General features: G+C 45.0%; 3 protein-coding genes across 3 annotated transcripts in view; all 3 read left to right on the top strand.

The window, feature by feature from the left end:
• The first annotated feature begins 797 nt into the window (after positions 1-797).
• On the top strand, positions 798-6,619 carry ptdss1a (phosphatidylserine synthase 1a). Its single transcript, XM_068758893.1, has 13 exons — positions 798-1,166; positions 1,636-1,727; positions 1,835-1,879; positions 1,963-2,087; positions 2,217-2,375; positions 2,559-2,710; positions 3,017-3,158; positions 3,696-3,808; positions 4,167-4,232; positions 4,388-4,487; positions 4,623-4,691; positions 4,976-5,042; positions 5,216-6,619. The coding sequence occupies exons 1-13, from the start codon at positions 985-987 to the stop codon at positions 5,308-5,310; spliced, it is 1,407 nt and encodes a 468-aa protein (XP_068614994.1). The 5' UTR covers positions 798-984; the 3' UTR covers positions 5,311-6,619.
• Positions 6,620-7,329: 710 nt separating this feature from the next.
• Positions 7,330-8,996, top strand: LOC137917657 (E3 ubiquitin-protein ligase NHLRC1-like). Its single transcript, XM_068760379.1, has one exon. It carries the CDS (start codon positions 7,330-7,332, stop codon positions 8,542-8,544), a length of 1,215 nt encoding a protein of 404 aa, XP_068616480.1. The 3' UTR covers positions 8,545-8,996.
• An 856-nt stretch (positions 8,997-9,852) lies between these two features.
• kif13a (kinesin family member 13A) overlaps positions 9,853-25,300 on the top strand; it is a 28,058-nt gene continuing 12,610 nt past the window's right edge. The window contains exons 1-13 of the mRNA XM_068759889.1: positions 9,853-9,920; positions 10,119-10,209; positions 17,834-17,846; positions 19,462-19,522; positions 20,263-20,355; positions 20,847-21,027; positions 22,098-22,185; positions 22,693-22,827; positions 22,963-23,075; positions 23,148-23,259; positions 23,433-23,645; positions 23,758-23,868; positions 23,956-24,090. Of these exons, the coding sequence (XP_068615990.1) occupies positions 9,866-9,920; positions 10,119-10,209; positions 17,834-17,846; positions 19,462-19,522; positions 20,263-20,355; positions 20,847-21,027; positions 22,098-22,185; positions 22,693-22,827; positions 22,963-23,075; positions 23,148-23,259; positions 23,433-23,645; positions 23,758-23,868; positions 23,956-24,090 (1,401 nt within the window). The 5' untranslated portion in view covers positions 9,853-9,865. The remainder of the gene's footprint in view (positions 9,921-10,118; positions 10,210-17,833; positions 17,847-19,461; positions 19,523-20,262; positions 20,356-20,846; positions 21,028-22,097; positions 22,186-22,692; positions 22,828-22,962; positions 23,076-23,147; positions 23,260-23,432; positions 23,646-23,757; positions 23,869-23,955; positions 24,091-25,300) is intronic.

A 25,300-nucleotide genomic window follows, 5' to 3' on the forward strand; every position in this document is an offset into this window, starting at 1 on the left:
TATTTCGAAATTTTGAATCATAACAGAATTTTTTTTTAGATGTGGAATTAGCTGGGGAAAATTTAAGAGCAATACAGTATATGTTTCTACAAAATGACAGATTAAATGTTTTTTGGACTAAATAATAATGAGGAAGAAATATTAGAATATGTTGCTCTCAGGGTGTGTTGTAATTTTCTTTTCTTTTTTACTCAAACACCTTTTTGTGATTGGACAATTTAGATAGTGTCGTTAACCTTTAAAACGGTTGACTCTAGTAGCGGTAATGTTTAATCTATTTGCAATTTCATACATGCAGCTCCTTCAAAAAAAATAAAATACTGATTTTATTCAATAGGGATTTATGTCAGTCGAGGTCTAAGATTCTGACTGCTAAAATGAAGACGTCGCCCCCTGCTGGCGAGCTGGCTGCTTGGCTCTCAGTGACAGGTAAATCCATGGGCCACCACAAGGGGGCGATAAACCCACAGATATGATGTAAATTTACTTTTTACGCGTAGGACTATTTGATTTTCAAATAAATTGGATGCCTCCCTAGTCACGCATGTTCAGTTTCCACAAACCTGTAGGCTAACAGGTTTATGTTTTACATCTTAATTAATGAGGACACACTTAAACATTTATTTGGGAGAGAAAAAGAAGCCAACTCTTCAATCAATGTCTCGCTATTGGAAGTCCGCTACTACAGAAGTAGCGGCAGCGCATGGCGGAGGAGAGGGGAGGAGCGGAGAGGAGGGCGTGCGCGCTTCTTCCGCGTTGGAGAACATTAACCACAATCTAAATCAGAAGTGAATCATTTCTGTGACTTTTTAGTCTTTATTTTTTTTTTTTTTTTTTTATCTCTTTGTTGAATATCTTCCCAGCTGAAGCTTTTATTTATTTTTAACGAACGGCCTGCCGCCTGCTACAGTTTTGGGGCGGTAGTTCGCCTCCGCTGGTCCGATCATCTCCGGAGTCCGGAGCTGCCGCTGCGTCCGTCCATCCATGGCGTACGTGTACAGTGGATCTCACACCCTGAGCAAAGATGATGTGAATTACAGAATGCATTTCCGGATGATCAACGAGCAACAAGTTGAAGACATCACCATCGAGTTCTTCTACAGGCCGCACACGATAACGCTGCTCACATGCACGGTGCTCAGTTTGATGTACTTCGCGTTCACACGGTAAGTGCATCTCGAGCTAACGTTAGCTAGCTAGCGCTCCGCGTGATGCTATGAGCGAGCTAGGACGATTAGCCAGCGGCTAGCTACATTTTAATGGGTTTACGCATTGGGGGGGAAACATCTATTAGCCACATGGATGCTTTGAGACGAGAGTCAACATGATGACTGTCCACGTTTGTTGTCTGTGAGCTGAGGGAAATGGGGATTGTTTACATATGACGGTCCAGTGAGGGACGCTGTCCTGTTCCAGCGCTAGCTTTGCGTTAAAGCAGAGTAACACGCAAGATTACATTTTATTCAAATCTCAAATTGTCACACAATCACACAAACTAATGCCTTTTAAGTATATGTGAATTTTGAAGAAACGAGTCAGTCAAAAAAAAAGTGGAGTTGTTATAACGTCGAGGCACATGCTGCTTATGAAGTGTGTCGTTTGATGTTCTGCTGATGTTATTTATCCTGCGTTCAGGGATGATGGTAATCCTGACAGTAACGTGTGGGTGGGCCTCATCCTGGTCATCTCTTTCTTCCTCATCATCAGTGTTTTGGCCTTTCCTAATGGTGAGTAACGAGGTTTTAGAGTTTTGCATCCTGCTAAAGTAAAAATGTGTTTATTTTTTGCAACAATAAAAAAAAGCGGAACCTGTCTGTGTCTTTGTGTGCTCTAGGGCCGTTCACCAGACCGCATCCTGCAATATGGCGGATCGTTTTTGGTGAGTGCTGATAGACGTTACCAAAAGGGGAAATAGATTTTGTTTTTCTTTTTTTACTGATGTCACGTCTCTTTGCTTTTAAGGTCTGAGTGTGCTCTACTTCCTCTTCCTGGTGTTCTTCATCTTCCTCAACTGGCAGCAGGTGAAGCAGCTGATGTACTGGTTGGACCCGAACCTGCGCTACGCCAAGAGAGAGGCAGACATCATGGTGGGTGCTGTACGCTTGCACGAAAATTATTTTGGATCAGAGTGCGTGTGCACTGTTTGTGTTTACAACCAGCAGAATATCGGTAAGTATATATAAATAAAAACAGACTATCTGCGTTGTTCTCTGCAGGAATATGCCGTGAACTGCCATGCCATCACCTGGGAACGAATCCTGAGTCACTTTGACATTTTTGCATTCAGTCATTTCTGGGGCTGGGGAATGAAGGCCCTGCTCATTCGAAGCTATGGACTCTGCTGGACCATTAGCATCACCTGGGAGCTGACTGAGGTCAGGACTTCAGCAGATGCCTCACATTATCTCTATCTCTCCGTCTCTTTTTGTCTTTGTGATGCAGGGGTTTAATAACGAGGGGTTTAGGAGGGCTATTCTCCATTTAATATCAAATGCAGTCAGAAGAGTGAATGAATGTAGGTTGATGCTCACATCCTCCTTATCTTCTCTTCCCAATAGCTATTCTTCATGCATCTGCTGCCTAATTTTGCTGAATGCTGGTGGGACCAGGTGATTTTGGACATTCTGCTGTGTAATGGAGGAGGCATCTGGCTTGGCATGAATATCTGCCGCTTCTTGGAGATGAGGACCTACCACTGGGCCAGTATTAAGTGAGGACAATAACTACAACTCTCTATAGTTTTGCCCTTTTAGCCCAGTTAAAAAGGATTTTATTGCATCATCTTGATCATTTTTAACATTCCGTTTATGATGTGTATCGAAGTGGAACTTAACTAAGACATTAAAATGAGTAATAAATAAAGTTTGTTCTGCCCATGCAAGGCATTCTAGTCCTGTTCACGTAGGAGGGGTGGATAGTGATGTCATTACTGTTATCAGGTCTTGTCTGCTACACTCTCATGATACTTACTGTAAACCTTTACAGTGTTAATCCAAGTCCTGTGCTTCCTAACCAGGGACATCCACACCACCACCGGAAAGATCAAAAGAGCCGTGCTACAGTTCACCCCTGCAAGCTGGACCTACGTACGCTGGCTTGACCCAAAGTCTTCCCTGCAGCGCGTGACGGGCGTCTATCTGTTCATGATCATCTGGCAGGTGGGTTGAAGAGAAATCCTCTCTCACCCTCTCGTTGTGACTAGTCGGGGATGATCCTGAGAGCTCTGCGCTCTAAATCCTGACTAATCTAATTTACTGGAATTGTAAACGCTGTCTCACATGGTTCCATATAACGTCCTGCCCGTCCACACATGAACAGCTAATCTGATGAGAATGAATGAGAGCCTGAGTTACTTCCCGGGGCTTTAGGGTAATGAGATAACCATGGCTGGAGAGCGTGAGTGAGTCGTCTACGGATCCCAGGTCGTTTCTGTTGGGAGTCGTATTTACAACACTTGGAGAGTGAGTTGGGGCGATTGCAGATGGGTTAGCCCTGCACGCCGCTGGGTTCAGGCAGTACCTGCTGTTTTAGTCAAGAGATATTATTATTTGAAAAAATTCAAACTTTAATGCAAAGGTGTTTTAATAATAAACTCGTTATAAAGTGTGAGGAGAGATTTCTGAATTCCGCTTGGCTGTGTCAGTTGGCGGTTCGAGGGTTTTCATTCTCTTCTGCTTCTCCTTTTCTTCCTCCAGCTAACAGAGTTGAACACATTCTTCCTCAAACACATTTTTGTCTTCCCTGCAAGCCACCCTCTGAGCTGGTGCCGGATCCTGTTCGTCGGCATAATCACCGCTCCGACAGTGAGGTAAAGACTCCCTGCGTTGGTATGGGGGGGGGGGGGGGGGTCCTCTCCCATGTGATTCTCACACCAGTGAGAGAATTTAAGGTCATTAATTTAAGTCTAATGATAATCAAAGCAGTTATTAATTTGTGTTGGAAGATAAACAGGCTTTAGGTGTAAAAAGCCTTTTGCTGTAAAACGAGTTTAGAAAATGAGAGCCTTGCAAGCTTGTCTTTTGGATTATGCAGCATAAAGTTTTTTTTGTGAATTGATTGCGATTGATTGTGAAACATGCACGCCCTGCAGCTTTACAGTCTCATTCGTATGGAAGTGAACGGGGTGAAGTCGGCTGATGGTTGTCTTTGGCTTGTTTTTCTTTCAGGCAGTATTATGCATACCTCACAGACACACAGTGCAAAAGAGTCGGGACCCAGTGCTGGGTGTTTGGGTGAGTAAAACCAAAACTGTAACCCTGTAGAAACTTTATTTTTCTTTCAAGGTTTGTATCTCACTTAGCAAATGCCACAGTGTTCCGCTCAGAGAGATTAGCGCTAAGCTAAATGAGTGAGTTTGCTGCGTGTTGTTTTTCTCCCCCGTCCACAGGGCAATAGCCTTTCTGGAGGCCTTGGCCTGTATCAAGTTTGGGCAGGACTTGTTCTCAAAAACACAGATCCTCTATGTGATCATGTGGCTGCTGTGTTTGGTAAGAAGAAGATCACATAACAGCTTAATTCTGACTGATTAAACTTCCTATCATAATTATTAGGAGGCTCCTAACTCTTCCTTTCGATGGCCATTGATTATCTTGCTTTCCTCGTTGCTTTTGGTTTGTCCTCAGGCCTTCATTACGTTCCTGTGCCTCTATGGAATGGTGTGGTTCGCAGAGACATACGGGCCAAGAGGAACGGTGCGGCCATCGCTTTAAATGCTGTTTCGTGGAATTTAACTGATGAGGTTTTGGTCTCTGAAAGGACAATCCAGGTTTCTCTGCAGCAGTTAATGTTTTTGTAGAAATAGATTTTAAAATGATGTATAATCTATCTAATAACAAAAACCTGGTTAGGGCCTTCATATCTAAATGAATCTGGATTAAAGGTCGTATTCCTCTTTTATAGGTTCTCGGACTCTCTTCAATCGGATCCCTTTTCACTTCTGGTAAATGTGTCATGTTTCTGGCCTCTCCTCTCACAGAGCCTCTCAGAATGTGAAGACAGTAACTACGCAGAATATGCCGACTACGTGTCAGGAGGGATTAAAGGTACGGTAACTTTTACTGGGATTTAACAACCACATAAAAAAAAAGGCTCATAAAAGTTAATGTCGTTCTTCCTGTATCCCCCCCGTGTCTGGAACGGTGCTTTACTCGTGCTGTAAAAGTTCAGCCCCATGTTTTTTTTGTGAACTCTTCAGCGTGTGACGCTCCTGTTGCAGGAGAGACGGAGGCGGACAGCAACAGCCCCGCGACCAGATTTAGAGGGAAGGGCCCGGGAAGGGCCGAGTCCGTCAACGGCCTGGACAGCCAGTAGGATTTGGAGCTCGATGGGCCGGTGGGCCGATTCCCGAACACACTCCGAAGATCCAGGCGTAACGGATTTACAGGCTGAGAAAGGGAGTGAGCCTGCAACCAGTTCCCGGTGTGACTGAGGTCTAGAAAGCCCCCACCCACAGTGGAGGGAGAGACGGAGGCGGAGGAGCAGGTCCATGCGGTGTCTTTAGGAGTACACGGAGGCCTGGACCACAGGGATGTCCACTCTACTGGTCGCACGTTTGTGTGTGTGTGTGTGTGTGTGTGTGATAAGAGCGCGGTGTTTAGTCTGTGTGTGTGAGAGACAACTATAACCTGATGATTCTAAAAGTGACTGCATGAACATTCTAGCTGATAAACATTTATGCTGATGCAGTATATCATTGATAGTTAGCGTACGGTTCGATCCAGCTTCAGCTACAACATGTCGGTTCAACGCTGCCGCTGTCTAAGTGTTCAGGTTGATTTAAGGATGCCGAAGGCACAGAAAGGCTTGAAGTAGTATTTGAAGTATCTGTATTTACACCATGATCGTTCACACTTATGTCATGAGCAGGATTTCAATGCAAGATTTGCTGATTGCTTTAGCTTGATATCGACCGAGGTTCGTGTTTGATCCGGAACAAAGCAAAGCACACAGTTTAAGCACTTTCCAGAGTTTCTTCTTCTTCTTCTTACTAATACTGTATACTTTGTAATATTGGAGTGTTTTCTGAATCATTGCCTTAAGTGGTTTTAAATCTGTGGCTGCTATCTTTGTTTGTTTTTATTACTATACTGATGATGGAAGACATTTATTCTATTCCTGCATGCCTGTTTAGGCTTCGGTGTCAGCTTATTCCTTGTTGCTTATATTGCATTGCATGGCTGTCTCAAAATGAAGTCAAGTGTTTTCTTCTGCAGTACATTAAAACACAATGGCATGCCAGTATTCTTTATGCCTTTACTGTCTTTTTAACATTTTGATTGATCTTTTGTGCCTGTTTGCATGCTCTTTTTAATTCTCTTAATTTTCTACTTAATTGTACTAAATCTAAGCTATTTAAAGTTGGGTTTTTGGGGGGAGGGTTGTTTTTGCTTGTGTTACACTGAAGGTTTGCTTACATTCTGTCAGCATAACAATACAGATATATATCCCTCGTAATCTTTGACAATCCAGATGTTGACCTCTGGAATGGACCAGGTTTCCTTGATGCAGTTGCCATTAAACAAGATTCAAATGTCATGTTCCAGAAACGGTTCCACTGAAAAGGGTTTTCTGCTCCTGTTTTTCCACGGTGAAATAACAAAACATTAAAATGTGTTGCTTTTCCTCTTAAACTCATTGTGATTTGTTATTATTGGAAGTATTATTTTATTCCACGTTTCATGCCAACAAACACTAAAGAGGATGCGTTTGGAATACTAAGCAGCAGGAAGTCGGGACAACCTTGTATAACCCTGAAGGAACATCCTGCTGCAACTTAAGGAGTGCCACATTGCCTGACTCAGGCCCTTCTCGGATCAGATTTCACACTCTGCACACCGTGAAAGCCAGACTGAAATAGCTGCCTTGTGCTGACCTGAATTTAAAGGCACCAACGGTAATACGGATGCAGCCGTGTGCGTGTACGTGAGGTGCGTCTACAAAGGCTGGCACGCACACACACAACCGTCAGAGTGTGTTCAGCTCACACTGAGCTACTATTCAACTCCTGCCTTAACAATAATGTCATTATGAGGAAAATACGGAATCATTCACAATTTAACACTTTTTCATGTGTTTAAAACAAAAGGTTGCTGTCGTCACACCCAACCTCCCCAACATGTGTTTCACATTATGTCCAGAGGAGGGCAGCAGAGAGCCTCGGCGTTGTGTCACATGACCAGTCGGGGCCTTCAGCACGGGCCATGTTGACGACCGTGCTGCAGCGCTCATCTGATATTCTCATCATTCTCTCCTCTCACCTCACTGAACAGGACTTTTAACTCTTCCCTGAACGTTCAGCAGCTCCTATCGGCCGGTCCGGACATTTCAGACATGGCTCAGAAGAGTCTGGTTTCTTCAGGCGGTGGAAATCTCAGTCCGGGGGGGATTCTGAGGGAGATTCAGATCAACCTGCTGGAGTGTAAAGTCTGTTTTGAGAAGTTCAGCACTGAGCACAGGCCGCAGAATCTTTCCTGTGGTCACGTGCTCTGCTTGGGATGCGTCTCGGCTCTGTCCCACCCTGTCCCGAGGACACTGGAGTGTCCCTTCTGTCGACAGCTGTGCAGCATTGACAACACCTCCAAGTGCCAGGTCCTGGCCGACCTGCAGGAGCTGCTGTTGTCCTGGAGTCCTACGTCTTCTGCCCCTCATCACGGTGCATTAGCCGCAGGTCTGTCGTCTACGCGTCTGCACCTCTCTGCAGCTTTTGGCGGGTGGGGAACGCTTATAAACCCCACCGGCATCGCCGTCGTGAGCTCTTCGAGAAGGATAGTGGTGGTGCACGATGGAGCAACGAGCGTGGTGGTGTTCGACGGACGGGGCAAGAAGCTGCACACGTTCGGACGACGAGGACAGGCCGGCGGGGAGATCTGTTACCCGGTGGACGTGGCGGTGACTCCCTGTGGTCACGTGGTGGTGACTGATGCAGGGAGTAAAGCTGTGAAGGTTTACACCTCCAGGGGGAACCACGTGTTGACGGTGGACGGTTCTTTCCAGATGCCCTGGAGTGTGGACACAGACAGCTGTGGGCACATCCTGGTCTCGGACGTCCAAGCCGGCACGCTGTCCCAGATAAAGGCGGACTATGCCAACCGTCTCATCTTGGATCATCAAACCGTCGTTTCCGACCTCCAGCATCCGAAGGCGGTGGCCTGCTGTCACGTGACTGGGAGCAGCGCAGTGATGGAGCATTTGTCTTGGCGTCCACCAGAGAGGCAGCGACACACCCGGCTGAGAGTGTTTGGGAGAGACTTCAGGCTGCTTTACCAGACAGACAGTTTCAGCCTGACTCTCCAGTCCCCGGTGAGGCTGAGCATGTCCGGCGTGGCCTTTGACAGGGACGGCAACGCGATCGTCATCGACTCCAATCGGGGGATGATCTGGAGTCTGGAGAAGCTCCAGAATGATCTGATTCTGAGCCCTGTGGTGGGGGGCCACCTCACCCGCCCAGCTGCACTGGTGTCCCTGAACGACGCCCTGGTCGTTCTGGACAGTGGCGATCACACAGTGAAGATTTATTCTACGAATGATGCTGGTTCCATCTTATAACTTCCATGGATGAGCAGATTAAGTGATCTGGCAATAATATTTATGCATTTAATATTAGTTTTCTATTAAAAATGTACATAATAAATCTGAATATTAATCAAAAGAGAGACAGAGAATACTGCGTTCTTTGTCTTGTCAATAGATGTGCAACATTTTCATGTACTAATTACAAATTCAAGTTATTGTTGTAGTTTTTTTGACACAGTATTTGTATTATTTTAAATTATAAAGTATTCTGGTCTTAGAAGAAGACTTTCTAAAGGAGCCCCGGCAGAAAGAAGAGTATTAAAGGGATACGAAGAGAAGACGGTGTCCACGTCCTCGGTGTGTTTCTCACTAACAACTCTGGAATTTGAGTCTCTCCAAGTGCAGTTTACATTCTGTAAATGACAGTTTCACATAATGCTTTTTAAATGAGCTGGTGTGTGTCTGTCTGTGTGATGTGTGTGTTACAACAGTAAACATATACACATGACTATAAGGTTACTGCACCCTTTGCAATATGTAGTTCTTGAAACTTTATATTTGTAAACATATATATATACTCTCAAATGATTTCAAAGCGCAGCACCGTTTGTGTAAAATAATATGTTCCATATTAACTAAGAATAATTCTAAATTCATTTAATGACATCCAGGTACACCCCGGACAAGCCGCCAGTTCACACATACACACGCACACACGCACACACACACACCTACGGACAATGAATTCAGCCTAACCAATTCACCTAATTTGCATGTTTTTGGTGGGGGGGAGGATCCGTTATTATGATTATGATTAAATCTTTACTGTAGTTCTAAAAAATAATCTTTATTAAACACATTGAGCGCGTTTCAGCGAGGAACGTGCGAAAGCTGTTCAAATTCCATTATGAATAAAACTTCTGATCCTAATTGCGTCTCAAGACGAGGCCTTCAGGGGAAATTCCACTTGTCAGACAGTCTCACACTTCTCGCCTTCTAGTCAATCCTTAAAAAAGAGAAAGAGAAGCCGCGCCGTGCGTAAATCCGTTCCCCTCCGGGGCGCAGCCGCTCCAGTCTCCCCTCCCAGTGGAAGATGGCGCTGGGGATGCTGCCTGGCTCTGCAGCGCAACGCTGGACGTGCACAAAGACGCGAACCTCGATGGATCTGAGACAGGATACAAAATGAGCGTGTTTCTCGCTGTTCTCCTCGAGGCGCGGACTCCTCTGGAGCGGTCTCACCACTAGAGCCCGGTTAGTGGGAGAACTCCCGGCTTCTTGTCGTGGGGGGGGGGGCAGAGAATACACTGATATCTCGGCGCACAGACTACTGGCTGGGGGAGGAAAGTGGACAAAAATGTCGGATACGAAGGTAAAAGTTGCAGTGAGAGTTCGGCCCATGAATCGCAGGGGTAAGTGTTGTGGTATTTTCCTCACACACGCACGCACACACACACACACACACACATATGTGTCTGAGTTGCGTGTTTCCATAAGTTCTGATTCCTTCGCCATTGCTGCTCCGCGCCTGATGACAGTCCGGAGTTCCGTTGGGCTTCTTTTCTCCATCGCGCATTCCGCTCCGCTTTCACGTGAACGTCTCTCCGCAGAAATCGAGCTGAACACGAAGTGCGTCGTGGACATGGAGGACAATCAAACGGTTCTACGCCCACCGCCTTCAAACGCGAAAGGAGACAGCAGGTAAGCGCAACGGGGAACACGCACGGAGTGAAGGACTGGCTGGACTCCACTCGCGCTGTGACGCGCAGCCGAGCCGGTTTGCTTCAGTCACTGTTTGTAATCCGGACTGCAATAACTTTATCACCTTCAAACTGATATCTGTCTCCTGTCCTGACTGACATTGTCCATCTCAAACGGGTGAAAAAACTATCAAGTGTTCTTTATAGTGGGTCCTGATACACATCAGGATATTTGGGGTTACTTTATATAAATACATGCAGAAATACTTTTACTGCAGTACTGCTGCAAAGGGATCGGTGCTTCTGTCCCCCACCTGCTCGCAACGCGATATTCTCTTGTGCAATGCATGTGATACTGATCACCTCAGCGTAATAATAGATGTATAATTCCCATATGCACAATGCAAATACACACGTGGTGCTGTGGTTGGGTTGGTGGGTTCCGGTCCAGAGCCCGGGGGGGGGGGGGTCTCTGTGTGGAGTTTTCTTTTTCTCGCTCCATTAGAGTTTTCCGGTTTTCTATTAGGAAATGTAAGTGAATTGATGACTCCTAACCGCTCATGGGTGTGACTGTGTGCAGGAATGGACGTTTGTCTTTCTGATGTAAAGATAGACGTAAAGAAAAACGAAGTCTCAGGGTATCACTTTACCATCATAATGTGCCTTGGCATTCAAAGTGGTGTCCAACCACACTGTAGGTTAGGATGTAGGTTAATGATGACCTATCATGACCTTTGATTTATGGGTGAGGTCAATGAAATGTCGTACCTATCACCCTAGAGTTGAGCTTGTTTTTCCACACTGTTGCATTTGGTTGATTTACTCTGCTGATAACCAAACCGGATTACCCATAAGCACAAAGAAATCCAAAAACGTTGGGTTTAGGTAAAGGATGGTCTGTAACAGTTAAGATCGTGTGTTTTGGGTCTCTGTGTTTGTTTAGGCGGCTACAGTTTTCTTAAACCATGTAATTTTCTTCTTGGCTGCTTAAGAAGCCACAGAAAGGCCGGCCTGATCACTAAGATCGCCTTGTTTTGAAGACACCTGTTCCTGCGTGTTGGAAATGTGTCAGATAGAGTGGGTTAAATACCACGCAGGGCCCGGATCATGGGAATTCTCCCATGGGAATGCCCGGGCACAGCTTCAGAGAGAAAGCGGCAGTAATAGATAGTTGAGAGTAGCTGTATCTCAAATAGTGTGGAGTCTTGTTTATTACTTTGGCTCTCGAGTTTTAAATACACGGAAAATGACCAAAAAAAGACTCAATTCTCTTTGCCCAAGCATTTTTGCTCAACACCTAAATATAACTTCAGTGTGATGAATACAGAAAGTATTTGATCAGATCAGAGTGTAAAACTTTCCACAGTGCGTCTTAACTTTAATCAGGTTCTGCAGAGAGCACAAAACTTTGAAAATGTTTTAGCCGAAATATAAGGCATTTCCTTTCATGGCTGAGGCTCATTGCCAACAATGCTCGTGTCCCCCCCCCCCCTCTCTCTCCTATTTCACTGAGAAATGGACAATAATCTGCATGGTGGGCTAATGAAACGTGGACTGTGGCTTCAGGGCAACAGGTTAAGTTTCCTACGTTTTATCTTTCGTCTGCCTGTTGAGTTGGCAGGAATGTCGATAGGAATCTGGGAAAGCAGTTTGGTTTTCACGCGCCGGTCTGTTCTCCTTTGGGGTTTACACACAATGAAGGTGGGGGCGGAGAAGCAGAGAAATACCTGAGGCTGGTGTCTGCATCACGACCAAAAAAAGAAAATACCCCTCGACTCACACAAAGGGGCCGTTTTTTCTTATCCATCACGCCCAAACATGTTAGTCATCTGTAACAATGAACACAAGACCATCAAGTTTTGAGAATTCTTCATGTAAATCCTCTTTTTATTCTTTGTTCTTCAGTCTAAATAAAGAGTTCTTTTACAAGCTTAAAACTAACCACAGAGCAGCAGAAAAAAATGTAGCTTTTCAAAAAGGCACTATTTTCTCATCCCTCAGTCTCTCCTTTACAGACGAGCAAGTGGGAGTCTTCATCTGATAAAGACCAATCTTGTAATTTCCGCTCTTGTCCATTCCACGAGTTTATCTTCATGCTTACTTGGAACTTTAATCTGATATCGTGATTTAACGCAGTATTGTCATCTTAATTGTGTGAAGAGAAGCTACAATTGAAAATTCATCCTCCACTGTGGTGGGATTCCTCCTCATCCGTACATTTTCCTGAACAAATATTTTTTTTCAAGTGCAGTCCAGCGATAACTGTGTGGTTAGATCCTACATCTTTACATTCTCTCAGAATCTGGATCTATTATTAAAATAATTTTAACAAGAGATGCACTTCCTGGCTTTTTGTTGAACGTTTAGATAAGATGAAGCCATGGCTAACGTCTGTTTTGCCAAATGCAGGTGTAACCTGTCCTTTGCATCGTCGTCCCCAACACCAGCCACTCTCATGTCCTCCCTCACTACGTCCATGTATCGTCTCCTGGGTCGTCCTCTAGTCCTGTTCCCTGGCAGTTCCATCCTCAGCATCCTTCTACCGATATAGTCCCGTCTCTCCTCTGGACATCTGGTCTCTCTGATCTCATCTCCAAAATGTCATTTTTTTTAATTCAGAGGGTGGAACAATGTTTACATCTTAATCTGGAATTGAGAAAAGATGATTTCCTCCCTCTTCATTAGGTCTGTGCATCATTAATCTCAGATGCGAGTGTCTCATTCTGAAAGCAGCCGTTTAATCCACTCATGCGTTTCTTCCGTAATGACTCTGGGCTTTTCTTCTCCTCGGACGAGGCCTCGTTAAAGTTTTGAAGTCAGCTTGTTCTGTTTATGCAAATCTAATTTCATGGCGGGACTTGTTTATTTCAAACTGATTTTTAGTCTTGCTTGGGGGAGCCAAGCATCATTTATAAAAAACAACAACTTTTTTTTTTACATATTTGGCGGTGCAACAGAGAAAAAAGAGCTAATCGGATCTCATTATGTTCACGTGTGTAGTTACTGCAACAATGTATTTGACATATTAGTGTGTATTGAGATACTATGGCTTTGATTGTCCTTCGGCGAAACATGGCACAAGCATTCAGATATGCGACATTTAGCAAGCAGACAAGGTCAAAGGAGGCGTGTCCTGGTCGTAAATGTGTCATTCTGTTTCCCCTGGGGAGGAAACCTTAGCACGGGATGAACTTGTGTTTATTCTGGCCTTTGAAGCTAACCAGATATATACTGCACCTTTGGAGCAGACGTAGTCCATATCCCTCGCTGCGTTTTGGCACATTCGCACTTGGCCCACTTCCTGCTGACCCTGCTTGTCACACTAGTGTCAGAAATGTCGGCGAGTATTAAATTAGACCCTGCCTGCCTTGTGGATAGTGTTGTTGACATTTGTTGTGGAGATTCGACACAGAAAGTTGGTGTGAGCATCACGCGTGCTGCTGCTCATGGCAGTGCCGTTCATTAAGCTTGTTTTTAACATCCTGACTTTGGACGTCTTGTTGGAACTTTGACTCACGAGGCTGGATGCTTGTCTTGCCTCCATGTTTACAAGCGTTGCTTAGCGACAGAAGATACTGAAATGTCCTGGAGTTATGTTGATGTGACCTAATGAGCGATATCCCACAGCAACCAGAAGTATTTTCATCGGGAGATAATTTTAGCCTTTAGCTCATTTCTTTTGAAGATGCTTAATTTACATTAGAATGGGTGGAATTACAATTACTGAAGTACCGTATACTTAACTTGTATATTGCATCAATATTTATACTTGTATTCTTTACTTGTAGTCAGGCCAGAGGGAAATATTAAATGATTGGTGTTGCAAGATTAAGCTTTTATTTTGCAAATATTTAAAGAACTGCCACGTCCTTTCAGCTCCACAAGCAGGGAGCTCTATCTGTTCCCAGACAGTCACACACACACACACCTACACACCTACATACACACACACACACACACTAGTACTCAGAGTCCTCAGATTTATCTTTAGGTCATTTTATAGAGATTAGACTAGAATCAGCGAGACTGAATTTACTGTCAGTCTCTGAACAAGCATTTGTATTTTTAATGCTCTGTGAAAATTTTGCTGATAATAATTTTAATATTTCCAGTAAATAATTCTAAATGTGTGACTTTCGCTTCTGTAGAGATATTCTTATATTTCTTCTACCACAAGCAAAGATCTTGAATATTTATAGTGGCTGCGTTATGTAATGACGCTCACGTTCCAGAAATGTTTTTCGAACCTGCAAGACTGTTTTCCTGTTATCAGCAAGCCAACGGTTTTTTTTTTACTGCAGTTTTTTTTACTTATTTAAAAGTGAGTTTGACAATAATGCATAAGATCTCGAGTGTTATTACTCAGCCATCTTGCTGCAATGCTGCTTGGCATTTTTAATGCTCCCTCCTGTTTGTCTATGCAGGGTGACCTCTGCTTGCGGTGGGAGGGGCGGGTGCGTTCGCTTCTAGACATACTGGATGACCATCTGAAACGATAGCTTGTTGCCGTGAGAGAGCACAGTGTGCTGTAAGCCAATACTCACACAGTAACACACACACACACACACACACACATACACACACAGGGGTCTGAATGCAGGTACTTTGTGATCGTCTGAAGCACGTTCACAGCTGGGCCGGACATCGAGTTGTAGGTGCAGTTAAATGTAGTTAGAAAATGTGGGAGAGGCACCGTTTCTGATGCATAATATGAAGAGAATTTTGGGAGTGCCAGAAGAATGCTGTGAAAAATGTAATTGTGTTTCCACAGGGCAGACTATGGGTGAGGGGGGACGACGACCTCATCCTCCATATTCAACTTGACCATCAGGATTAAATCATCAGAAATTCTTACAAGTCCTGGTAAATCACACTGCTTGGCCGGTCTCAGCCTCCATGCACTGGAAAATGGGCGGCCGCAGGAGCCTCAGGATTCAGATTTATGATTGGAATGTTTGGGCTGTCAAATCAGGATTTCATGGAATAAAGCCATTTACACCATTTCCTCCTGCTAAATTTAACTAGCTTGCACCCTGTGTCTATCAGATGAAGTGTCAATTATGTCCTCAGATTACGTTAAATGACATATTGAAATGCATGTACAGTATTTGTCTCTTACATCAGCGGGCATGCTGTGTGTGTCTTTAAGGAGAGTAAGGCGCTTCATTGGGGGGGGATGAGACAATCTGATGTGTTGCCTTCTGGAAAAGAAGAGTGCAATTTTATATGGCATAATGACCCAGTGACCTTAATCTGGTTTTGTAACCACAGGGGGGGGGGGGGTTCCATTGCTGCTCTGCCACTTGTCACGCCTTCCTTTAGGGCGTCTGCAAACATGAGCCTGAGCTGCACAGAAGTATAGAAATATATATATGTATACACAGTAGAGAATCAGAGTAGAGTGTGAGGCTAATTTACACCATTGGCAAGGTTGAAATTATTCATGTGTGCTCTGGCATCAGGTAGCTGGAGGTGTGAAAGACTGATGACAGACACTTTGAGGCTCGCCAACACAGTCTCCACTGGGGTTGTTGGACTTCAGCCATGCCCCAGTGGGTCTCCTCATGCATGCAGCTCTGACAGGGAAGAACTCTGATGGCACATCTGTGCCATAGATCATACATATTGTCAACCACAACATAGCCATCAATAATTCCTCAAGCCACGATGTGACATCTACGTTGATTGCTAAGCAAAAAGCTTGTGGTCTTTATGCAAGAGCTGGATTCTACAAACAAGTTGCCACAATCCAGAAATCACCTGATGCTGTAATTATAGATTCATTTTTCACATGCAATTATAGTAAATCTGAAACTAATTTTATTAAAAAAAACTTCTTTCTTTTTTTTATTATTGATTTTCTGCAGAAATACTGTGGTTCCAGCTCTTTGACATGTTACCTCCATCTCGGCGGAGGTAACAATACTTATGAATGCCATAATATCAGTGAGACCAGTAGACGATTTATACAACTAAATGCAGCTGCTTGGATCACTGATAAAAACAAACAAACAAACAGATATCGCTCAAATGGTTTCTCCAAGCAATATTATGTGTACAAAAAGTGCAGCTGTCTGGAGGGATTTAAGAGATTATGTGAGCAGCACAGTGGGAGACCTGCAGCCTAATGTATATTAATTTAGTGAGGGGGGAGTCTTAATAGTACCATCGGGGAAAAAGAGTACAGGCACTTTACTCGTGGATATAAGAAGGAAGTATTTGGTCAGTTTTGGAAATGGTATGACTTCCCTTTGAAGCTTTGTGAAATTGCAGCTTGGTGAAGTCCTAAATATATTGCCAGTTTGAAACAGTTCCTCCCATTGTCTGGTGTAGCGTGCCGGGCAAACACTATATATGCAGTATTTAGAGCAGTTATTTTCTCCTGCCATAGTCAGACAGCAGGCAAGACTGCTTGTCTTGTTTCAACATTTAATGTGTGTGCCTGTGTGTAGGGCGTGTTTGATCCATCCCTTGTGTTCTTCTGTTCTCCATTGGTATAGCTCTGTTCTCTGTTTGTGCCGAGTTCTTCACACAGCTGGAGCTGCGGTCTGCGTGTTTGTTGTCGTAACCCTCCCACATGTTCAAGCCATCTCTGAGGCCGGCACTTTGTGCCATGCCAAGAATCCGATTTTTAGTTTCTTGACTTCATTGACTTTGGGACCCGTGTCTCCGCTCCGTGTCCCCTCCTGTCTGATGAGCATCTCAGGGCCCCTCCTGGACGTTCCCTCTCTGCTCTGCAGCCCTGGAGGACAAGGCCCTGCTGCAGTCTTTGTCTGGTTGTTGGTGGCCCTGATTCAGTTTTCAGAGTACGAACCCAAGCAAGGCTCTCGTACTTTTACTCTCCCTAACTACTAAATTGAGCTTATGCTCAGTAATATTTGGATTTATTCTTAAAATGTCTTTTTAAAATTCATACTTTGATCTAATACTTAACGTGAAAATGAAAGTACGGATGACTGGTTGTCCAGGCGTGCCATTGTCGGGGACTCAGCTCAGCCTGGTGCAGCGTTTCAGTCCCAAAGACCCCCTCCCTGTGTTTGCTGCTGTGCTGAACCCGACTATCTCTGTGCCAAGGATGCACGAAGGAGTTGACAGTTGTTGAAGGACGGGGCTGGTGCAGATGTCGAAGCATTTGCTTGGTGCATATGTTGTGCAGCATCATACAGCAACTTCCTGTCCATGCATTATAATAGCCGTATCATTGGCTAGGAACTATTATTGCATTTCTGCTTTGGGGAATCTCCTCTCTACAGAATAACATTGTGCCGTCTATGTTACCCTTTTATTCCCTGTTCCGGGGGGTTGTTAATGCTGTGTGCGCCTTTCCCATCCTGGCCTCTGTTAAGTCCACTGGCATAACAACTATTTACTTAACAGAGTCAGTGAGACACTGAGTCTTAAATCTCTTCCCTTCCTCATGCTCCAATGGCCCAATTATGGACCCGGTCACAGCAGCACCTACTGTTGGGACATGCCACTGAGGTTCCATATAAAAGTGGAGCTCTCTGAGCCTCGTCTTGTCCTGACTGTTGAATTGTATCAATGCTAACAATGTTATTTCTTTTCTCTCCTGCGCTCCTCCGGGGTTTCTCTCTTCACGATGGATTTCCCCTCTGATTCAACAGGAAACAAGCAAAGGTATGCGAGAATAATCTGTTGCTAATGCTGCAGAAAAATGTCCGAGATCAGCAGCTATAATGTGATCTCATTTGGTAGAAACATCCATTTATGTTGTTGTTGAAATCAAGTAGCCATTGATTCAATTCCTGTCCTTCTCTCACGGACATAGTTCAATCATCCAGATGTAGGATGCTGCGCTGGCAGCACGTTTCCTCTGATGGACTGATGCTGCTCCTGCTCGGGTTTATTCACTGGTGTGGCTTTGTTTCTAGGGACACGATTGAGAGGGTTTTAGTAGATCGGTTGGTCAGCAGGAGCCGACTAGATGTCCGTGTGAATATGTCAGTGCTCTAAGATCTCGTGAACACCCACAAAGGCCCTACAATGAAAGAGGGATGAGCACAGACACTGGGGCAGTGTGTGTGCACATTCAAAGCTGCATTGTTGGAGTGCACCCCCCCCACCCCCCCCTTGACAACCCGCTGGTGACTAGCTGGAGATGTTTCACACACCGTGGACGGGCTTTGTGCTCGGTAGATTCGGTCTGCTGATGGCTAGGGAGGAGGGCATTAGCATGGGCCACAGGCGTGCAAGGTCTCCGGGGCCCGTGAACCAGAGTTACCCTGTAATACCCTTCAGCTAGACGAGCACGTGGCTGCCTGATCAGTTAAGGTGGCACTCAAATTAGTCTCTGGGCATTTGATGCAGCCCAATCACATTGGAATTATTCAGTTGAGAACATTTCGCTTTGGAGTCAAACTCTCAGGATTGACAGGGAAAGGCACAGAGGAGAATGAACCTGTAGATACTGAAGCAGCACTAACTGGGAATGAGGACACTTTAGTTATTTTGAATGGCACCCATGCACTTGTGTGAAATCACAAGGGGTCTTGCTTTCAGAGCACTGAGTGATCCCGGGGCTTCCAATGCTGACAGTGCAACCAGTGGTTCCCTGGCTAATAGCCCTCAGAGTCATTATGTGGGGGGGTCAATTATTGGGGTGTTTATGCTTTGGCAGAACAGAAGTGCACTGAGAGGAGCAGCAACTGAAAGACGGCATTGAAATTAGGACAAATACATTTTAACTTAACATGTATTGTAGTAACAGCAGCCGGTCTGTGTCTCAGTGAGACGGTTGCGCTTTCTCAGAGAACATCCACCCAGAGTTCATGCAGGTGTCTGCAGGACAAGGGCTCTCTGCTGCTGCTGCTGCTGCTGCTGCAGTCTGTGTCGTGAGACCCAGCACCGAGGGCTTTGAGCCAGTCTGCACCATCAGGAACAGCCATTGCCTGTTTCCTTGGAAACGAGGGTCACTGGGTGCTGGAATTTCTTCTGAGGAGCGCTGACCCTGATTTATGATTTCATTTAACTCCGACCACTATGACAAAAACATTCAGCAGCTACCAGCGGATTTGTGTAGACGGTCATGGTCTGGACGAGCATTATCTCAAACAATGCAAAGTTGGACTTCATTTTACTCACAAGGACAGGCTCAGTCTTGATTTGCTGCAGGATGACAGACTAGAGTACATCAGGAACACTTGGTGAAGAAATCTCATGTTTAGCTACCTTCACTGGACAAGTGTGTGTGTGTGTGTGTGTGTTGACCCTGCCTGTGCTGTCTTCTCTGCAGGTCTTTGCTTTTGATCACTGCTTCTGGTCCATGGATGAGTCCAATGTTCCTAAATATGCAGGTGAGTCATAAATGGAGTAAAACTGAACCTCAACCTCATTAACAAAGAAGTCGCATTCCGTATAAACACCTTCTGAGGTTTGTGCATCTGTAGCATAGGGAAATTCCATACATGGTGGAAAGATGTATTTGCTTCATGCATGTTGAAAATATATTTTGATATGTAATACAGGTTTTTTTTTTTATTCAAAGAAATACATTCATAGTGCTTTGTGCAATTTGGTAAAGTACACCTACCCATACTTCTCTATTGAGCACTGAAGAAATAGCATCCATGTCTATTTTCCATAACATTCATAGAGCACAGATAATTAGGGCCAAGACAGATTTGCATCATCTTGGCTGATAGTTATTGTTGTCATGTCTTATTTTGTGATTGCAACGCTTACTGCTGAACCGATCGAGGCATCCTTTTCAGTGGAGGGCTGCTTCGAGTCCCGGGGCTCGGGCTTTATTTAGCCCATTAAACAGCTGTCCCATTCAGCCGGAGCACGGCAGCGAGCAGCACAAGAGAATTCTCCACACAGCGCGACATTTTCCACACGAGCAGACAGGAATCTGTCACCTTTCATGAGTCTTAGTCTTTGTTGTTGCCTGTTCAGAGCCTTTGTAGATACATTTCTCTGTGTTCATTTTGCTGCAGTTAAGGATGCAGACCAGACAAATATAGGGATACTCCCAGCACTGAATGTTTTATCTGTTTGCCATAATCTCCATGGTGACCGATTCTTTGTCTGAAAGGTCAAGAGGTGGTGTTCAAGTGCCTTGGAGAGGGAATACTTGAAAATGCATTCCAGGGATACAATGCCTGCATCTTTGCCTATGGACAAACAGGTAAATTAAAAACGGAGTTTCTCTTTTGTCATCTTAATTCACAGGTTTGGTTGTCTTAGAATGTTTCTGCAACAGAGAGACTTGCATTTCTATCCAAACTAATGAATCGTTTGACTCACATCCTTCCTCACCCTGAAACAATTTAGCTCCTTCATCCCACTTCCTGCTTCAGACGGAAATACTTTCTCAGGAGACACACCTTCCCAAATGTTTGAAGAGAAGGTCGCAACTATTTCTGTGACCCTCCAGTCACCTGATAACGTGGGTTATGATGGGAATCAGAGAGACTTAACCTCTCATTTTTAAGGCCGCTCTGTTCGTACCTCTTGGGATGCTGGTTGTTCCACCTTTTTTTCCCAATTCGTTTAGTCCCTTTTGACAATTAATCTTAAAGGCTCCTTGTCAGACTTCTTCTTTTGAGCAAGTGACTCAAGCACAGTTTCGTACAGATGTTGGAAATACAATCATGTGACTCTCCAATGTCCAACCAGGTTCAGGCAAGTCCTTTTCAATGATGGGGAATGGGGAGCAGCCGGGTTTAATCCCTCGACTCTGCTGCTCACTGTTTGAGAGGGTCCGCTCTGAGGAGAACGACGCCCACACTTTTAAGGTGGAAGTGTCCTACATGGAGATCTACAACGAGAAGGTCCGTGACCTGCTTGATCCCAAAGGGTGAGTCTGATAATAATAAATGATGTGTTGTTATTTATTGGCAGTGATAGAAGAAGCCAGTTGCACAGATTCAGCTAACAGCCCTCCTTCACCTCCCACTCTGCGTTAGTTTGCGCATCTGTTTTAGACCTCTGTGGTGTCTAGTAGCCCGAAAGGGGGCCGGCGACAGAGTGATGTGAGCAGGAAGCTCAACCCAGTCGTTTCCTGCAGAGCGGCAGCCAGCATCGTCCGCTGCATTCTTTGCTTCGGTTTTCTGATGCGGTTGGCTGGACAGGCTGAAGTGGGGAGAGAGAGAGCAGAGTCTCGGGAACATCTGTTTGTGAGGTTAGGAGCAGGAAAGCAGTCAGAAGAACCTGTGGGCTGGGTATAACAAGACGCGTTCTGATTGCAGCATGGTGACATTTCTCTCACTTGTGTAATAGTCACAGGCATTTTTAGGATTTGGCATTGGCTGTAACAGACACTGAGTTGGTTTTGGATCCATAGGCTGGGCTTCCGAGTGGGAGGAGGGAGCCTGGTTTATTTCCTTTGTTCGGTAGGCATGGTGAGGGATTCATTCACTTGTTTATTTATAGAAAGTCTCCTCAACAGATGAAGATTAGCATCAGTTTACCAAAACTATCCATGAAACACACAACTAATACCAATTGTGTTTGTGGTGCGGCACAATTTAGAAGGTTTATAGCGTTGGTGGGAACCGGGCCTGGAGAAGCCAGGAAGTATGAAAGAGTCCTAAACATTGTGTTGCATTTAGCGTGAATGAAGGCTTCAGTATTTCAGTGCTGCATGCAGCCCATTCCAATCGCTTGCACATGTGATATTATGCTGTAAGAATTATAAATCACATTTTTTTTAAATGAGATATTCTACCAAAGATCATTTTTGCCTTGACCCAGATAATAATCAGAGTTGAGTCATGAGCTTCTAAAGACATTACTCAGCTGTTGATGTTTTACTTCATTCTTTCCTTTTTGCTCATGTAATAGATGCGTGATTTGGCAGTAGCGGCCAATCCTCCCTTTTATAATCTCATTTCTTGTGCTCATTGTGTTTTCGTCTCTATTTTTAAGGAGCCGACAATCTCTGAAAGTCCGGGAACACAAGGTGCTGGGTCCCTATGTGGACGGTTTGTCTCAGCTGGCCGTGACTGGCTTTGCGGTGCGTCTTTCACCCTTCTCTCATCTCACAGCAGCCCGAGGTGAAGCTGGATCCTCCCTGTCGATGACCAAAAGGCTCTTATTCTGCACACAGAGACATACTTTATGGCCTGAAGCAGAAATGGCCTTATATCATATCCCGGGTTGTCAGGCTACGCATTTACAGTTAGCGTTATAATTTAGTTTTAAATCTTCCCAGGTGCTGAAACCCTAATAATCCAATGACGCATATATTCCTGATGGGGGGAATTTAGTCTTGGGTTGGGCGTAGCTGGCATGCCAAGCTTTGAGAGTGCGCTCCTTAATTAAGTTTAAACATCTCCACCCTCTTCCTCCGTGCTTCCTAATATCAGTCCAGTGTACTGACCGCAGTCTTGGCCCTAACCCGACTAAATCACACGAGGCATGGGCCAATGCAATATTGTAACGAGCTCTGCTGAAGTTGTGCCTGAACCCTGTGAAATGTGGTTTTCCCAGGAGTGAAGGCCTTTGCTGTTTGTCTTCTCAGGACATTGAGGTGTTGATGTCAGAGGGGAACAAATCTCGGACGGTTGCGGCCACCAACATGAATGAGGAGAGCAGTCGATCGCACGCCGTCTTCAGCATCATTGTCACGCAGACGCTTTACGATCTTCAGTCTGGGGTCAGTCGCCCTCTGCAGCCACTTTTGTGCTGAATTGGTCTTTGAATTTGCTGAAACTGATGACTGATAGGAGGATTCGCGTCGAATGTTGTACGTCGTCCATTGACTGGCTCTTCATGTTGTGACGATGAACAGAACTCGGGGGAGAAAGTGAGCAAGTTGAGTCTGGTTGACCTTGCTGGAAGCGAACGAGTGTCCAAGACTGGAGCTGCTGGAGAGAGACTGAAGGAGGGCAGCAACATTAACAAGTGGGCGCGTGCTTTAGTATGACCCTTCACCTTTTGACAGGCGAACACTGATCTGTTGGTGTGTGTTTGCAGGTCGCTCACCACATTGGGCTGTGTGATCTCCGCTCTGGCTGATCAGTCTGCAGGAAAGGGGAAGGCCAAGTTTGTGCCATACAGAGATTCAGTCCTCACCTGGCTGCTGAAGGTTTGATAGATATTTATAGCTGCTCTATTTCTGTTTTTCTTTACATCGATGTGATAATATGTGATTGTCCTGAAATGTGACAGGAAGGTGGCCGTCTCTGAACCGTAACGGCAGACCAGAAGGACACATTTAGCTGCCATTTTCCTTGCAATAGTGTTTTTAATTGTCTTCAGGACAACCTTGGCGGAAACAGCAAGACAGCCATGCTAGCCACAGTGAGTCCAGCTGCTGATAACTACGAGGAGACGCTGTCCACCCTCCGCTACGCCGACAGGGCCAAGAGAATTGTCAACCACGCCATGGTGAATGAAGACCCCAACGCTCGGATCATCAGAGAGCTCAGAGAGGAGGTGGAGAAGCTCAGAGTTCAGCTTTCCCAGGCCGAAGTGAGAGAAGGGATTGGGTGGAGGAAGAGGCTCTTATTGTGAATGAATCCAGGCCAGGATTTATCATCAATCTCATGATGAGTCAGCTGTTTTTTTTTATTGTTCCCATCAGTCCATGAAGGCTCCTGAGCTGAAGGAGAAACTGCATGAGTCAGAGAAACTCATCCAGGAGATGACTGTCACCTGGGAGGACAAGCTGAGAAAGACGGAGGAGATTGCTACTGTACGGACAGACTCCACAAAAAGTGCATTCTGATTCCGCATATTTATTCTACGTACCCGGCTCACTGTTATCTTTCTGTGATTACAGGAACGGCAGAAGCAGCTAGAGAGCATGGGCATCTCTCTGGAGACGTCGGGGATTAAAGTGGGTGAAGACAAGTGCTTCCTGGTCAATCTGAACGCTGACCCTGCCCTCAATGAGCTCCTGGTTTACTACCTGAAGGTAAAACCAGGAATACTATAATATAAAACTGATGGCAAAAGCATAATGCAGCTCTGAGAGATTAGCGTTAGCACATTCAGAAACCTTAAACAGTTCGTACAGGTTGGGGAAAAATGTAAAAAGTATTGGGCTCGCTGCAGTATTAGTTCCCACTAAAAACACTACTGAGTACAGCCATTGCATTACTGGTTTTGACTCGCTCGGCTTTGTTTTCAGGTCCCGTACTGGTCTGGAGGTTTCCTTTATTTTGAGCATCATACTTATTCAGTGTTTCTGGTCATTTATCAAAGCTTTGCAAGACTACCTTGATATTTTCTCCAAAGCGGCACGCAGCTCTTGTGATCCTCTCACGGGCTACTAAACAAAAGAATGCCTGAACCTCCTGAACCAACCATGGAATGTTTTTTTTTTTTGGGTGGGGGGAGCTGAAGTTTTTTGCATTTATCTCCTCTTAATGAAACCCACTCTAGTAGCATATCTGCTTTAAAATGGCAGCATGTGTTTGTGCTGTGGAAGATAATCTGTTCAATGATGCATTGACTATTCTCTCTGACCAATCAGATGTCCACAGTGTTTCCACCTTTAGTATCTGCGCATCTTTTCTCTGTAGATTAAGATTATGCCAAAAAAGTAGGCGCTAGGTAGTACTGTTAGTGCCTGGTAGTACTACTACTATACCAGGAAAACCAAAGTTGATCTGTGCCACATATAGTGGAACCAGGACTTTAGTGTTCCACTGCCTTAGTTTATCAGGATAGGATAATTTTATCACCTTGGATTCCACATACCGCAGCCCAAACATCTCCCCCTGACCAGGGCCATGAAACTCAGCTCATATATGTTGCAGTGAAACCAGCTGATGTGTGAGAACAGCGAAGCATCCAGCAGGTCTACGCCGTCCAGCGAGCAGAGGCATGTGGAAAAGTAGTCTGCATCCTGCAGAACAACAGGCCTTTTGTCTGTGGTTCACAGCCCAGTCTTGCATATCAGTGTGGAATGAATGAAGTGGGTTAGTTTGCTACAGGGAAGTACATCCTCTCTAAGCTGGGGCGTTGTTTAACAACTCCCACTCTTGCAATTGAAAGAGACACAGGTTGTTGTTTTTTTGCTTCGGCCTGCTTTGGCAGTGTAAAAAGTTCAACCTAGCAATTCTCTGGTGCAAATGAGTTTCGATAAATCATTTGCAGCTTTTAAAATATTGACATAAAAG

This window comes from Brachionichthys hirsutus, chromosome 3 (assembly GCF_040956055.1).
Source record: "Brachionichthys hirsutus isolate HB-005 chromosome 3, CSIRO-AGI_Bhir_v1, whole genome shotgun sequence".
NCBI classification, from domain to species: domain Eukaryota; kingdom Metazoa; phylum Chordata; class Actinopteri; order Lophiiformes; family Brachionichthyidae; genus Brachionichthys; species Brachionichthys hirsutus.

What these genes read in the sequence shown, in the direction of transcription:
- LOC137917657 (XM_068760379.1), top strand. Translation starts at nt 7,330, where the DNA reads ATGGCTCAGAAGAGTCTGGTTTCTTCAGGCGGTGGAAATCTCAGTCCG.
- ptdss1a (XM_068758893.1), top strand. Translation starts at nt 985, where the DNA reads ATGGCGTACGTGTACAGTGGATCTCACACCCTGAGCAAAGATGATGTG. An exon ending in AATATGGCGGATCGTTTTTG is followed by an intron (nt 1,880 to 1,962) that starts GTGAGTGCTGAT and finishes TTTGCTTTTAAG; the next exon opens with GTCTGAGTGTGCTCTACTTC. An exon ending in TCATGTGGCTGCTGTGTTTG is followed by an intron (nt 4,488 to 4,622) that starts GTAAGAAGAAGA and finishes GTTTGTCCTCAG; the next exon opens with GCCTTCATTACGTTCCTGTG.